The 15,079-nt window shown below is 36.6% G+C and overlaps 1 protein-coding gene across 1 annotated transcript in view; it reads left to right on the forward strand.

Moving 5' to 3' along the window:
* Positions 1-15,079, forward strand: part of DNAH7 (dynein axonemal heavy chain 7) — a gene marked incomplete at both ends in the record, with an annotated part of 98,012 nt that overhangs the window by 20,191 nt on the left and 62,742 nt on the right. Inside the window, 7 exons of the mRNA XM_082055980.1 lie at positions 83-161; positions 3,156-3,380; positions 4,762-4,908; positions 5,511-6,196; positions 8,226-8,412; positions 13,314-13,507; positions 14,830-15,028. Of these exons, the coding sequence (XP_081912106.1) occupies positions 83-161; positions 3,156-3,380; positions 4,762-4,908; positions 5,511-6,196; positions 8,226-8,412; positions 13,314-13,507; positions 14,830-15,028 (1,717 nt within the window). The remainder of the gene's footprint in view (positions 1-82; positions 162-3,155; positions 3,381-4,761; positions 4,909-5,510; positions 6,197-8,225; positions 8,413-13,313; positions 13,508-14,829; positions 15,029-15,079) is intronic.

A 15,079-nucleotide genomic window follows, 5' to 3' on the forward strand; every position in this document is an offset into this window, starting at 1 on the left:
GCTGTTGTAAATGTATGTGATTTGTCCAAGGATGATTAACAAAAAACACACCCCCAAACTGATTATTTCATGTATTTTTCAGGCTATGTGATGAGTTTGAGAGAATATCAGAAAAAGCCCTTTCTACTCCATCTAATACACAGGAACTAATGGAACTTAAGGTACTCTCTGCTTTGTTCTGAGTCCAAGCAAGAAGTAGCTATCGATGCTATTGCTCTGGCCTTAAGCAGTAGCATATGCAAGTTCTTCATTTTACAGGTCTGATTCTGGCCTTGCTCAAGTCCCTGGTGCTGGTTGTGTATTACAACATAGAAAAGAACAAATGTTTGGCTGTGAGGCTCAGTGTCATACCCTGTCTCTTATACATCCAGCTAAACTCTTTTTCCCCACCAAAAGGTCATGGCTGCAAGCAGACTGCCTGTTTAGAATGGTCATTTGTTTCTGCTGTCACTTGCCCTGTACAGGACCAAAACCCTGTAGGGCACCTGTCTCCAAACTGGGGGATGTGCAGCCCAGGGGGTGCCCAAGATAATCCATTGGAGTATGTGAAGGAAACAGTATTTATTTTTTATCTAAACAAAAGCAAGAAGGGAATTAAGCTTTACCAGTATTTATTATAGAGATGGGCACCGGTGCCTTCACTCAGTCTGTATGTCAGAGGGCCCCATGTCACGTACGTATGGGAGATGTCCTGAGGAAAGAGTGGGCGTTCCACAATGCAGAGATTCACAGTGGCATGCTGACTTGTTCACTTTCTTTCAGCGTATTGCTATGTATTGCAGTTTATGTGCCCAGACAAGATTTACAGATTGCTACCTAGTTTTTAATAACCTAACCCTCACAGAATGGGCAAGTGGCTTAAAAAGATTGCCTCATAAAACTGCTGATTGAAGAGAATACTAAGAACGCAGGCACAAGTGATCAACAAGAAAATGGCAGAGCTGACATTTCCAGTGTGAGCTCTTAATCATCCACATTACGAGGTTAAAGTAATGATGGTCTAACCAGACTTGACAAGTTGGCCAAAAAAATCAGAATTATCAGGAAGACTATTGGAAATACAGATTTACATCCACTATTGTTAACAATGAACCTTGCCTGAAATGTCTGTTGTGCCTTGAGCTATTAGTTAATGAGAGTATGAAACCATCACACTTAGCAAGACAAGTGAAAACTAAGCATCTAGCTCATGAAGAGAAACCTCAACAGTTTTTTCAGTGAAGTTTCGAGTTACATGATACTCAGTCCAGTGCTCTACAAAATGAGATGATGCATGCTTGGAAGACTCAGAAGGCTGCTCTTATTAGTGGAAGAGAAAAAGCCATGTACCACTTGAGAAGCTCTTCTTCCTGCTGTGGTAAAAATGGCTGAAATAATACATGAAAAAACAACATGGTGACAAACTAAAAAGCATTTCTTTGTCAGCAAATACTGTTGGAAGGTGCATGGAAAACATTGCTGAAGATGTGTAGAAACAAGTATTAGAAAAAAATGATGCAGTGTGGGAGATGTGCTATATAGCTGGATGAAAATGCATATGTTTAACGTACCTCAGTTTACGGTATTTGCTTGATTCTATTTCAATAATGAAATCCATGAAGAACTACTTTTTTTCTGAGCCGCTATAAGAATGATGTGTTGAAGAAAATATATTCTCAAAGTCAATTACTTTTTTAATAAAAACAATGCCTTATGGAAAAACTGTTCAAGTGTAAGTACAGATGGAGTGGCTTCTTTGGCCAGAATAAAAAAAAAGATTCTGGGCAAGGTTCCAGAGAGAACACCATGCGTGAATTCATTCACTGCAACATTCATAAATGTGTTATGGCAGCGAAGTTGTTGGAGCCACAGGTGCATAAAGTTCTACAGGATGTTATCCATGTAGAATCTTCATAATGGCTTGTGTTGAGACTGGGTGTGAGCATGAAAATCTTTTGTGGGTTTGTTGGTTATCTTGTGGCAAATTCCTTGTTGTAAAACTTAGAGTTGAGTTATGCATTTTTCTTTTACAAAAAGGCAAGTGTTGAAAACTATGTGTCCCCTCCTATAGAAACTCTTATCAGTACACTTTAAAAACTTGGAAACAATTTTCTAACCTATGTGGAAGTCTCATAAAATATTTTAGTGGGTTTTGAACGCGTTTGCTAAAAATGCAAAAATGCAAGACCTTCCAGTCAGTCTGCAAGAAGAACTGAGTGACGTTAGGGATGATGGAAATTTTCTGGATGAATTTCAATAAAATCCTTTGCATCACTGGTGGATGAGATCGTGATCCTTTGCATCATTGATGGATGGCATCATGATTTATTAAGTGCAGCCATGATGCAGTTCTTCTGTTTGGAGCTATGTATCTTTCAGGTTTTTTGTTATAAACTAGAACAACCATTAAAATGAGGTTCTGAAATAAACTGAACTTGGAACTAGACCTTTGAATCTCAGAGTATTAAGCTAAGGTTAAAGAAGCATATTCAATCACATTGCTCTGACTAAAAATATTATTAATAATAATATTAATGAAAGCAAAAAGGCTTCTTTAAAATTAATATATAAAACCTATTTTAAATGTTTTGTTACTCTTCATTTAATTATTTTTCGTTTCAATTTTTGTGCATGTTTTATTGTGTATATAATAGGTTCAGTAGTATGTTGGTGTAATTGATAAATATCCATATATTGGGGGTGTGTGCTCAAAAATTTATTACTGATAAGGTCGTGTGATCAAGAAAGCTTGGAGACCACTGCTGTTGGGGTCAATGGCGTGTGGCTGACTGGAACGCTAATTGAACCTGTTAGTCATCTAGGTCTTTAGTTAGCAGTATAGGTATTATGTGGAAGTCTTGTCACTGTTTTTTTATGAAGCAAAGCATTCATATATAATGGCTTGGGATAAGCACATGATTTTCTTCTTCCATTAGGCCAAACCTTTGTGCATACAGCTTCACAAATTCTTTTGAGTTTTATTCAATCAAATAGTTAGTATGGCAGTTGTATTAAAATATTCTGTGCTGTAAAAATGGCTAATACCATGCCATTCCAAATAAACACCTTTTCAGATCATGTATTTCTGGTTTTATTTTCATTGTAAAAAGAAGCTTTAGAAGTTATACCTCCTCAAGTCATCATTTTAGCATTCCCTTTTGATTTCTGTTCCCCAGGACTGTATGCAGAAAATGGAAACATGTGACGTGCTTGAACTGAATCAGAAAGTAGTGGAAGCTTTAAGTTGTGTTGCTTTCCTGGTAGAATGTGTCGATCTTTCACCAGCAGACATTCGACTGAACAGTAATATTTTTCACTGGTATGTACGGATGCCAGATATCTTTGAAGAGCACAGAAAGATAATTGAAGAAAAAACAGTACAATTTCAAGATCATCTTAAGGTTTGTAATGACAATACTTTAAAAATCCCTGAGTTATTAATTTTGAATGGCATATAAGACATGAAATAATGGAGAGAATAATCTTTTTTCCTTATACAATTTACGAAGAAGTTTGAAGTAGATGTTTTTATATTATTCTTGATGTTAAATATTTTTTTCCTGCTTTCCACTCATTTGGTTTTCACAAAACCACAAGTACTGCAAGACAAGCCATATCTCACATTTTGTACTCTGAAAACTCTTTGCTTCTAGAACTTTCACTGCTACTGATGATAGTTGTCTGTATGTGAAACAGTAAAATTCAGATAGATCCTTTAAAGATGTGTATGTGGCCTGAGGTATGCACATGAGTAGTCCTTTTGGAGTCAATGGTGGTGTATGAAATTTCTATGACAGCTAAAAAAAAAATCTGCATTAATTTGTGTGATTTTACTGCTAGGATAATGTTAAATAAGGTAGTTGTTTAACATAAGTGCATCTTGATTCAGGTATGTTTTATTTGTTTTTAATTTTTAATCTTTCACACTTTACATGTATTTTATCTCTGTTAGAATTTTTCATTCTATTGACTAGGCTTTTCCAGTAGAGTTTGTTCTGTTTTCTAAGTGCTGGGGTGACTCCACAAGGATTGCTAATGACGAGGTTGCTGACCTGTGACAGTTACTGCCTGTGTAGCTGTCTGCTTTGGTTTTCTTGTGCTCCTTGGTCTCATCACCATGTGGTCTTGGATCATACATATCTTGAGACAGCGAGCTTCTATGTTTATGCAGTATGTTTAAAGAAGTAGCTGGTGAGTGTTATTGTGGTAGAAATCAATGTGCAGCATAGACTCTGTTATCTTGAATCATGTTATTGCTTTGTACAGGTTGATACTTGGTTTCAGACATTTGCCACTACTAATACTGAGTATGAAATATGTGGTATTGAGTTGTATATGTGAGGAAAGAGCTATCCTTTAAGACTATGGCTTTAAGACCATGTCTTGTGTGTCTTGTGAAACTGTTTAGCTTTGTCTATCATTTGATTAATCTTATTCTGCTATGCATGTTAATTTGAGATATGCTAGGGATTTGAATTTAGCTCTTTGTTATTAATGTGCTGGCCATGTCCTTCACAGAAAGCTGCAATTGCAATGTCCAATTCTATCATATGACATATAACCCAAAGTTGCATCTGTCAGCCCAAAAAGTCACTGCAGGTAACAGTAGGATTCAGGGCAAATTCTGTAATTTTGGATGGAACAGACACTATGTTGGATGTCTTGAGTTTTCTGCAAGGATAAAGTGTACTACTGTAGCAAATCAGCCTAGGTATTCCCTTTTTTCTGAAATTGATATTGATTTTTTAAAAATGATTATGTGTTTGCTTGATGTTTAATTAGGTACGCTGTGAACAATTTATTGAGGAACTGAAAAGCTACTCTAAGCAGGTCGAAGAATTTAGCACATTTGGAGATATTCAGAAAGTCAATGGGTATTTGAAGAAAGCTCAAGCATTAAATACAAAATTGGAACTTGCTTCTGAGAAGGTACAGATCATAGTCTAAACTAGTCAGGCAGGATAAATCGTAGATCTTAATATTTGTATTATCAGAATCCAGAGTAACTAACTTTGGTTAGTAACGCAGTTACTGAGATGTGCCAAAATAATTCTCAATTCAGCTATGAAATATTTTTACATTATTTGCAATTTAAACCACAAATTTACTGAGCACAGTAATTGGTTACTATGTGGTCTGGGGTTAACACAGCAGTGCTTTGCATAGTGGACAAGTGAATTAAGTTTCTATAGGTTTGCATAGAAATTATACCTTTATGTTCTTGAGAGTGCCATTCCTTATGCTTCTGCCTGTTAAAGCCTCTATGGTACTGTAAGTGACAGGGGAATGCCCAGGTACTATTTTACACCTCTAACTATATTCTTATATCAACTGGCATGAGTGGTGAGCTGTTACTGTTAAAGATTACTTAAACTGCAGTCAATGGCAGCAATGAAATAAAAGGCTGGTTTAGTAACTCAAAACTGAATTTAGAGATTGTCGAAGAGACTGGAAAACCTTCCTAATGCCTGTGGTGAGGACTTGGTAGGACAAACAACTTTGTATTTCAGACCTCGCTTCTGTCTCCACAGATTGATCAGCTGAATGCAGAGGAAGAGTCCTTTGGATGGCCACAATCTCAGTACCCTCAGCACAGAACCATCTGGAATACTCTTTCTCCGTATCTTCGTCTCTATGAAATGGCTGTTGAATTCAACAGGAAACATGAAGGCTGGACAGAGGGCTCACTTACAGAAGTAAATCCAGACCAAGTAGAGGTAGATGTAGGGAGCTACTGGCAAGGACTGTATAAGCTAGAGAAATCCCTCAACAAGTCTCCAAATGCATTAGCAATCGCAAGACAGGTTAAATCAAAAATCGAGGAATTCAGATTCCACATTCCTCTCATCCAGGTGATTTGCAATCCTGGTTTGCAAGAAAGGCACTGGGAAGAGATGTCAAATATTGCTGGTTTACCGCTGACTCCTTCTGAAAACTCCACTGTCTTGTCATATATTAATTTGAATCTTGAATCCTTCTTAGAAAAGTTTGAGACCATCAGTGAAGTAGCCAGCAAAGAATACTCACTTGAGAAAGCTTTGATGAAAATGATTTCTGAGTGGGATCAAATGGAGTTCGCTCTTCTTCCCTATAGAGATACAGGAACCCATATTTTGTCATCTGTAGATGATATTCAGACATTATTGGATGATCACATTGTCAAAACTCAGACTATGAGAGGATCTCCGTTCATTAAGCCTTACGAAACGAGAGTAAGGTAATTTTTTTCTAACAGAAAGTCACCAAGTATTGTTACTTTATCGAAAGCACAGGGACTTCAAATGTTTTCGTTTATCCTCCTTAAGCAGTGAATGAATCTTTTTTTTTCTAATGCAGAAAATTAAATTCCAAAATTTAGTATTGCATGTTAAAAAAAGTCTGTACTTCCATCTTCAAGCATAGATTTTAATCTGATTTTGTCTCTTTCCTCAATAAATACTTTACTTGTTTCTTAAATCCCTCAAACATAGCCATATTGTGGAAAACCTAATGTCTTTCATTGAAAGTTTGACTATAATGATCTAGCTGTATATGTACCTCCGAACTCCCATTAACCTGCAAAAATGCTATTTCAGATTTCAGCACATACTCAATGATGTGAATACGGAAGTACATATACATACATGTCTGTTCCAATAAGTATTAATTCTCTAACTACTGCTGTGCTCTAGTCTAAGAGTACCTTCCTTGTTAATGTAAAATGGTGGGTTTTGCCTATTGAAAAAGAGGAAGCACACCATGGTAATTTCATCAGAGTGCTTTGGTGACTGACAGCATCTGTAAGAATACAAGGTATTACCGTGACTTCTGTCTGTGAGATGGAGGTGATTACACAATGGTTGCTTTCTCAATAATCCAGCCAAGCATGTAGGATTCTGGACTGCTGCCGGAGATCATTCCAAATTCCTCATCTTAAGTTTTCTGTAGTTTTGGTATAAGCAAATTAAGTGACCTGCCTAACAAGAAGTTAAAGCTGCATTTTCCTCTACCTCTTGGTGGAAGGAAAATCACTATAGATGAAGTAACAATACCTAGAAGATGAGAAAGGGACTGTGGGTAGAGGAGAAGGAACATGCCAGCAAAGCTGTCTGTTGTTTAGAAGCTGTGGTGGGTAGATGAAGGAAGGAGGAAGTGAAGGATGTTTTCACGTTTCATTTTACAGAACTCAGTGCAGCCCATGTGTGAGTGTCCTGTGGAGAAAATGATTGCCATGGTTCATTTATACAGTAGATATTTTAATAGCATGCACTTTTAATAATAATTCTATCTGTACTGTCCAGTGGTTTGAGAGTTGTAAAAAATTATGATACTTATACAGGCAAGAAGACTATATGTACTTGTTATAGGATTATAAATAGCATTTTATTTTCTATATTTTTTGCAAATTGCTTACATCAACAAATGAGGAGTATCAATGACGTTAGAGATGAGAATCCCATCTGTCTGATATGGGAGAGATAGTAAGAAGTATCAAATCTGGTGGTGCGAATAATTTTAAAACAATTCAGAAAAATTGAGAAGACTTAGAAAAAAACATAGACTGAAGGTTCTTGAATGTTTGGCTATCAAAAGGAAAGACCAGATAGATATTGAATTGTAATATTGTGTGCCCATAGTGGTGTGCAGTATTGTTGAAAGATGCTTTATCAGACCATTGTGTTCAACATCCACATTTGGAATTAGAAGTCATAAATAAAACATGACTTAGCCACTGGACTATTTACTACTTGAAATCTTTTAATTAAGACCACATGTCTTTTTAGGACAATGTCTACATATTTTTGGGTTAGTAGTTTAGGTTGTTTTCATGCCTTTCTTTTGCCATCTCAGCCTGTATATCATAGCACACAGAAATAATAGTCTGGGCTTTGGTGTACGCTGGAAACCAGATGACGTACTCAATTGAAGTGAATTTGTCCACAAGTGCTATAACATGATAAAGTAGCTGCTATTGCATGCTAAAGTATGTTCTATGTTTATTCACTGATACTGTTAGTCTATTGGATAAGCATAGTTCATAAATCCTACAGGGGAGCCTTCCAGATGATCCAGTTGCAGAAATCAATGTAGACTTTGTTATGCAGGAAATTGGGCCAGGTGGATATGATATTCTGCTGAAATCTGAAAATTTCTACCTGTTGCACTTGCTGAGGAAGATGCAAGTTACTAAAAAGACCTTACCACTCTGCTGGAAATGTTTGACTGGAAGCACCAGTGAATGTGTTTATCCTAATTCTGTTTTATAGGGAATGGGAAAGAAAGCTGCTGTTGGTACAGGACATCCTGGATGAATGGCTGAAGGTTCAGGCTACTTGGCTTTATTTGGAGCCCATTTTCAGTTCTCCTGACATCATGGCTCAGATGCCTGAGGAAGGGAGACGATTCAGTACTGTGGTTAAGATATGGAAAGACTTAATGAAATCAGTTTTTCAGGTAAGTACTGCTATCTTAAGAATATAGAGTGAATTTGTAGCATGTAAAGAAAAAAAATTGCTTCTGGTAACAGAGGAATCTGTTTTCTGTTTCATCCCAGCCCCCTTTCTTAGATACTTTTAAAAATTATTTTGCAGAATTGTTTCCAATAGAATCCTAGAAGCATTTATTGGGAGGGCCACTGGAGTTCACTTAGTCAAACTTCTTTCTAAAAGGGGCACTTTTACCAACACTGCAGCAGGTCAGGCACAGTTTTGTTTAGCCCAGTTTCAAAAATCTCCAAGGAAAGAAATTTCTTGCACATACCTCCAGAGACTTCAGTGCCATGGTACCTACCTAATGAATACAAGGACACTTCTAGTAGGACATTTCATTTTTAATCCTTTTTTTAACTGGGCTTACTAAACTATTCAACAGACTGGAGGAGATTTCTGAGGTCCACTGTTTTCCAGGGGAGGGACAGAAGGTTGTTGTCTGAAGGAAAAAATTAGAAGCTTGTTTTTTCACCCATCTCCTGCCTTTGCAGAACTTTCAGAGATCCATTGTGTCATGAGGACAGATGCTAAAATTTTCACTCTGTCTAAAAGCTTTTGGTTTGAGCTTTTTTTAGTTTACAGATATGGTCTTGATGTAGGAATATGCAAAATATGTAGTATACAAAAGAAGCATTTGCTTAATTTTTTGGCAATTCAGCCATATAACTTAAAAATAAAGTTATTTATTTATTTTTATTATCTTTTGAGTCTTTCTCCTTTCCTTTCTTCTCTCCCGCCTCCCCTTTTTCCTCCTTCTGTCTTACACTCCCCCTGCCCACCCTTCTTTCTTTGTTTTTCTTTCTTCTGATTTAGAAGAAAATCAGGAATTTATCCCATAGAGCTGTGAAATCAATAGTATTAATTTGGGGGAAAAGGTGAGTAAAAATAAAAAGGGCAAGAATTTCAGAATTTGGTTGAGTATTTTGCTTCTGAACATTGAGTGTTGAATGATCTGTTTTGATAAAATCTTCTAATTTAGATATTCAGTGCTAATCAGATACAAAGTATTTTTTTTAATGTGATCTGTGTTATCACTGGCAGAAAAAATAATCCGCTTGCTTTGTACAGAAGTGTGTAAATGCCAGAATCAATGTTTAACAGTCTAAAGTTGACATTGGCTAAACAAGCAGGCATTATTTTTCCAGAAGATGGCGCTCTGTTTCCACAAATGCAATGTTTGAGTTTCGTGGCTTAAAGGAAAGTATTTCCCCAGCGTATATGAGGGGTCTTTCTTAAAGCGTAAAGCTAACTGGAGTCCCTTTGTGCTTTTTTGCATTTATATGCCATTGTATTAAAAAAACCTCCTTTAGTTGCTTAGCTTTTCATGACAAATTTGAATAATCATGTATTATTCCTTCATTGTAAACATCAAATTTCAGCAAAGCACGTTAATGAGGATTAAATTCCCTTAAAAAAAAGCCAAAAAAAAAAAAAAAAAAGAAAAGAAAAAAAAATAAAATCACAGGCTGCAACCTCTGATATGTTCAGAATTATAGAGTTAGAAACTAGAGTTAGTGATGGTCTTTTAGCAAAGTATTTGAACTATTTTTATACACTTGATTTATACTATTTTCTTGATATAGTTTTTTTCCTTTAATTGACAGCCTCATTGACAAAATAAGTTACTCTGGTGTTTTGACTGAGAAATGATGACATTCACTTTTTTCTTCGTGCCTAAGCAAAACTGTAAATAAAAAAATCTCCGAAGCATATTTTTTTTCTTCCCTGACTTTTTCTTATATGGATGTAAAAGCAAGCAGGGAGAATCCCATTTATAAAACTGGCAGCACAGCTTTGATTTGCTTTACTAGTTGCAGTTATTCTATTGGATGATAAAAATGCTAAGAAAGGGAATAAAAGCCCTTTCTGTTGAAAATATATAGTTATATGGTTGTTTGTGCATTAAAAGCTGTTTTATAAAACCAATTATGAACTATGTTTTTATGCTGACAGCTGAATTGTTTATGTATAGATTAAAATATATATGTAGTTATTGAGTTTGTTCTGGTTTCATATGATGCAAGAGGCAGAACAGAACAGAAGATGAATATATTTTATTACCGAAGGAGGACTATGATTATTGTATTAGGCATCCCCATGAAGATCAATTAGATAAACATACAATTCTGGGTTGTTTTCGGTAGATTAGAAGTATATGTGTAACATGAGTAGGAAATGGAATGAAAGCTGAATGTACATTGCCAATACTTTAAAACATTGTGAACACTTGCACTGAACCTGAACTTGGAATTTATTATTAAATTCTGCCAAGTGAAGCAGAACAGCAGTCAGGTTCCTGGCTCCAATCTGTATTGCCATCCCTTCAGGGGTTTATTTTGTACAGATGTCTTTTGCACCTTCTGGGCTTTGCACAGCAGCCTGGCCTGTCATCTGTCCCTTGCAATGTGCGTCACCCAGCCTTCTGCTCTGAGACACTGTTCTGCAAACCCTGTCAGAGATTTTTGCTGTGTGGGACGTTGTCATGGCTTAGTCCGAGCTAGCAATAAAACTATGATAGCCACTCACTTGCCCTCCACCCCTCCAAATAGGGGAGAGAATTGAAAAGGAAGGGAGAAACTTGGATTGAGATAAACACAGTTTAATAAAATAACAAAATACTAATATACTGCTAGTAAATATATATATAAAATAGAAATAGAATATAAAATAAAAGATGTAATACCTCTCAAACTCCATCCACACCAGTCCTAGGAAGCAGCACCTGGTCCCAAGCAGCTAATCCCAAAGAGAAAAAATGCAGAAAGGCCCAGAGGCTTCTGCAAAACGGCAAAAGGCCAAACTATATATCCAGAACCAGACTCCCCCAGCTCTGACAAAAAGAACAAAGGAAGCAAAGAAGCAAGAGAGACCAGAAGATCCCAACTCTCTTTAAATATGAAGCATGACATTAGTGGGATGGAATACTCTTATTGATCAGCCTGGATGTCAGTCAAGCTCTCCCCCATCTATGTCCTCGTTCCTCGATCCCTCACATTAACTCTGTCCCAGGGTGTTATCTCTTGTTCTCAAACTAACTCCAAATAATGACTGTGTTAGCTATGAAAAAGAAAGGTTTCTAACAGCATGAAGAAAATTAACTCATTTTCAATCAAACCAGCACAGATGTTCTGTATTTGTAATGGGCTTTGACAAAGCTCTTCCTAGTGGAAATAGCCTGGAGACATCTTTGGTTTCTGCTGTCCGTTGTTGGAGTCTTTGCTGTTACCGTGAGCAGTTCTCGCAAGCCTTCAGGAGACTGACTTGCCTGAAGTTCTCCCCATGGATCTCTTGGGTGTTCCTTATGGTTGGCAATACTGTGTCTCTTTTTCCTGTAATCCTGGCTCTGTTTTCTATGCTGTGTGCTTCCAGGTGCATGCTCACTGGGAAGAGCAGAGGGGACCTAAGGGCTGACTAACGTTTCTGGTTAGCTCTGTTTCCATCTCCCCTCTGGTCATTCTGGCCCTATTCCATATCTTGGGAAATACTGTCTGATGTACGTGGTAGTGGAGAAGCTGTGGCAGAAGCTGTGTTTTCTGACTTCAGGAAGTGGAGCAGGGGTTGGGAATTTATTGCTCTCTATTTCCTTGCAACAGGAGTGGGTTTGAATCAGTTCACAGTTAACAAGTCATTTAATGTACTGACACAGGCCTGAACTAGAGCTGAATTAGAATAGATTCAGTCACAGGGGAACGCAAGCCCATACTGGAACTGAGGAGAAGCATTTGCTTGGTTTGACTTCCTCAGTCGTAAATCTGCGTAATTTCCTCCTTTTCAATGTTTGTCTTGTTTTGCTCCCCAAACCCCATACTTGGTGAGCAAGATGAACAAATATCATGATGATTAGTATAGGATGGTCATAAGGCATATTAAATTCTAGAACCTGATGTTCAGACACCTGTATTTCTTTAATGCTGCTTAGCTGGGCAACCGTTAGGTCTTCTGCAAAATCTTTTTTGTGTTATACTTGTATTAACTGAGGTAACTTTAATTTTATGTAGCAATTTTTCTAAGCATTTAATTAAATTGAGAGGTTAGTTTGGAAATCACTGGAAAGAATTTGGAAACCACTATATGTCTTAATATATATTTTGCCATCTACACAGTGCATAAATATAAGAAACCCAGTGTTTATCCAGTAGTGTATCTAGACAGGTGGTATTCGTGTGGTATTGTAAAAAGAAATAATAATCTATTTGTTTATATTCTTAAAGCAAGTATGACTTTCTACATTTTACCTAGCAAAAAAATCTTTGAACATGTATTTGGCTAGTAAATGTATGGAGATCAGAGAATACCATTTGTTACATCATGTGAATAGTTAGTGTTAGTACTGAGGTGTCAGTGTTGCCTGTATAAAGCTTTGTCATCTCAATACTTGTAATCTCATCTCTATATTTATGAATTTTAGATGGAAGGAAAGATAATTTTTTTTGCATTGAACTCTGACAGATGGCTACCACTTTAAATGTGTGACTGCATTGTTGTCGTAGAAGTACACTTTTAGAAATCCGTCAAAATGCTGTAATTTTTCTTGTTGCTTGATTATGTAATCCAATGGAATAGCCAGTGTAAACTGATGTGACTTCAACAGAATGTGATGGGAGTTGTGCTGTTTGAACTGATCCTGTTTTGAAAATTATTTTCAAAAATAATAGTTCATGTTTTGAAAACTTAAGTACTAACTACCTAACTATTTTTCCAGTGAACCCTGGCAATGAAGAATATTAGTAAATTGTAAACCTGACAATGGTTTGAGTAAAGCAGGTTTGAGATAAAGTTTCATTTTGCTGAAGACTTCTGCAGCTCTGTGTGGTGATTTACTTGAGAAGATATTAAGATTTTTGTCTGGAATAATTTCTTTTCCAGGACAAACAGGTACTGGGAGTAGTAGTGATAGACAAGATGTTGGAGAAACTGAGGAAGTGCAATGGATTTCTGGAGCTGATTCTCAAGGGACTTAATGAATACCTGGAGAAGAAGCGCCTGTTTTTTCCCAGATTCTTTTTTTTGTCTAATGATGAACTCCTTGAGATTCTTTCAGAGACCAAAGATCCTACTCGGTATGGCCATATTGAACAGATGTATTTGTGAATTACAGTGCATGCAGATAGTCTTGTCATGTGGTTTCTCTGAGCGCAGAACTCTCTTTTTTTCCTCAGTGACAGTTATGGTATTAAGTATCTACTTGGTTAGATTTTATTATAGGTGAACGCAGAGTCATTTTTAATGTGGCCAATTTAATTCAGTTCTGTTTTCTTAACTAGCAACCCTTCCATACACTGGTTTTCAGAATAATCAGAAGTCCGTGAAGTAATTGGTGGTGGAATGAACATACCGGATTTTTCCCAGTAGAAAATAGAATATCAAATGAAATCTGTATACCAGGGGTGTCAAACTTATTTTAACCAGGGGCCACATTGGCCTCACGGTTGCTTTCAAAGGGCTGAATGTAATTTCAGGATTGTATAAAAGTAGGAGTAGTTATATTTACACAGTCCTAAAATTATATTCAGCCCTTTGAAGGCAGCCACGAGGCTGTTGTAGCCCCTGGTGAAAATGTGTTTGACACCCCTGCTGTATACTACTGACTTGCATTTTACCTCTTCAGGGCAGTCCTAATTAAAATATTTCAAAAATTTTTTACTGTGTTTTAACTCTCTTTGGGATTTCTATTTCCCAACCACACTCAGAATTAAACTGCAAAAAGCATAGCTTGGTATGAGATCTTCTTGTACTGTTAGCTCTATGAAGATTCCTGCAGAAGTGATCTTGTTGACCAATTTAACCTTCACTCTAAGCAGAGAAACTGGGGTTTGATTCTCAGTATTCAGACTTGATAGCATGCAGTGAATACAGTGCAAGGTCATGCAAAAATGAGAGCAAAAATGAAAAATAAAATGTCAGTTCAGTCCTGGAGAAATGCTCAATGAACAGGGAAAGAGGTCTTGTGAAGAGAAAAGATCTTAAAGATTTTTTAAAATTATTTATTACAAGCTATTGTTTAAGGTTGTACTTGGTTGCTTTACTCAAATTCCTTACTGTTCACCGTATTTTGCTGGGAAGATATAAATACTGGAATTTTATGTAGTGTAGGTGGATTACAAGTTAAAAAAAGAATACTTGTATATCCTTACTAGTTTATATATTACAGAAGCCATAAATAATATTTTACACCTTTAAAGTGGTCTTCTAAAAATATAGTGGTAAGTATCTTGCAGGGTGTACTACAAAAGATAAGGTGTTTTTTGTTTTTTTTAACAAACCTAAGAGGAACTTTTAAGTAAACTGTTCAGAAAAATATTCTTTTTTAATTAGATCTTCTTTGGTACTGTTGGCAAGACAAAATTGTCAGAAGCTGTATAATACTAGTTTTGTTTTCTAGGGTACAACCTCACTTGAAAAAGTGTTTTGAAGGAATTGCACAAGTGGAATTTACAGAGGCATTAGATATTACACACATGAAAAGTAGTGAAGGTGAGATTGTGGAACTCATAGAGACAATCTCAACATCAGCAGCTAAAGGTCAAGTTGAAAAGTGGCTGGTTGAACTGGAGGCAGCGATGGTGAAGTCTGTCCACAAGGTAACAAGTCCTAACCTCTTATTTTCTAGGCGCATGTCATTCAGCATTGAT

The sequence above is a fragment of the Streptopelia decaocto genome, assembly GCF_964273445.1.
Source record: "Streptopelia decaocto genome assembly, chromosome: 6".
Taxonomy (NCBI): domain Eukaryota; kingdom Metazoa; phylum Chordata; class Aves; order Columbiformes; family Columbidae; genus Streptopelia; species Streptopelia decaocto.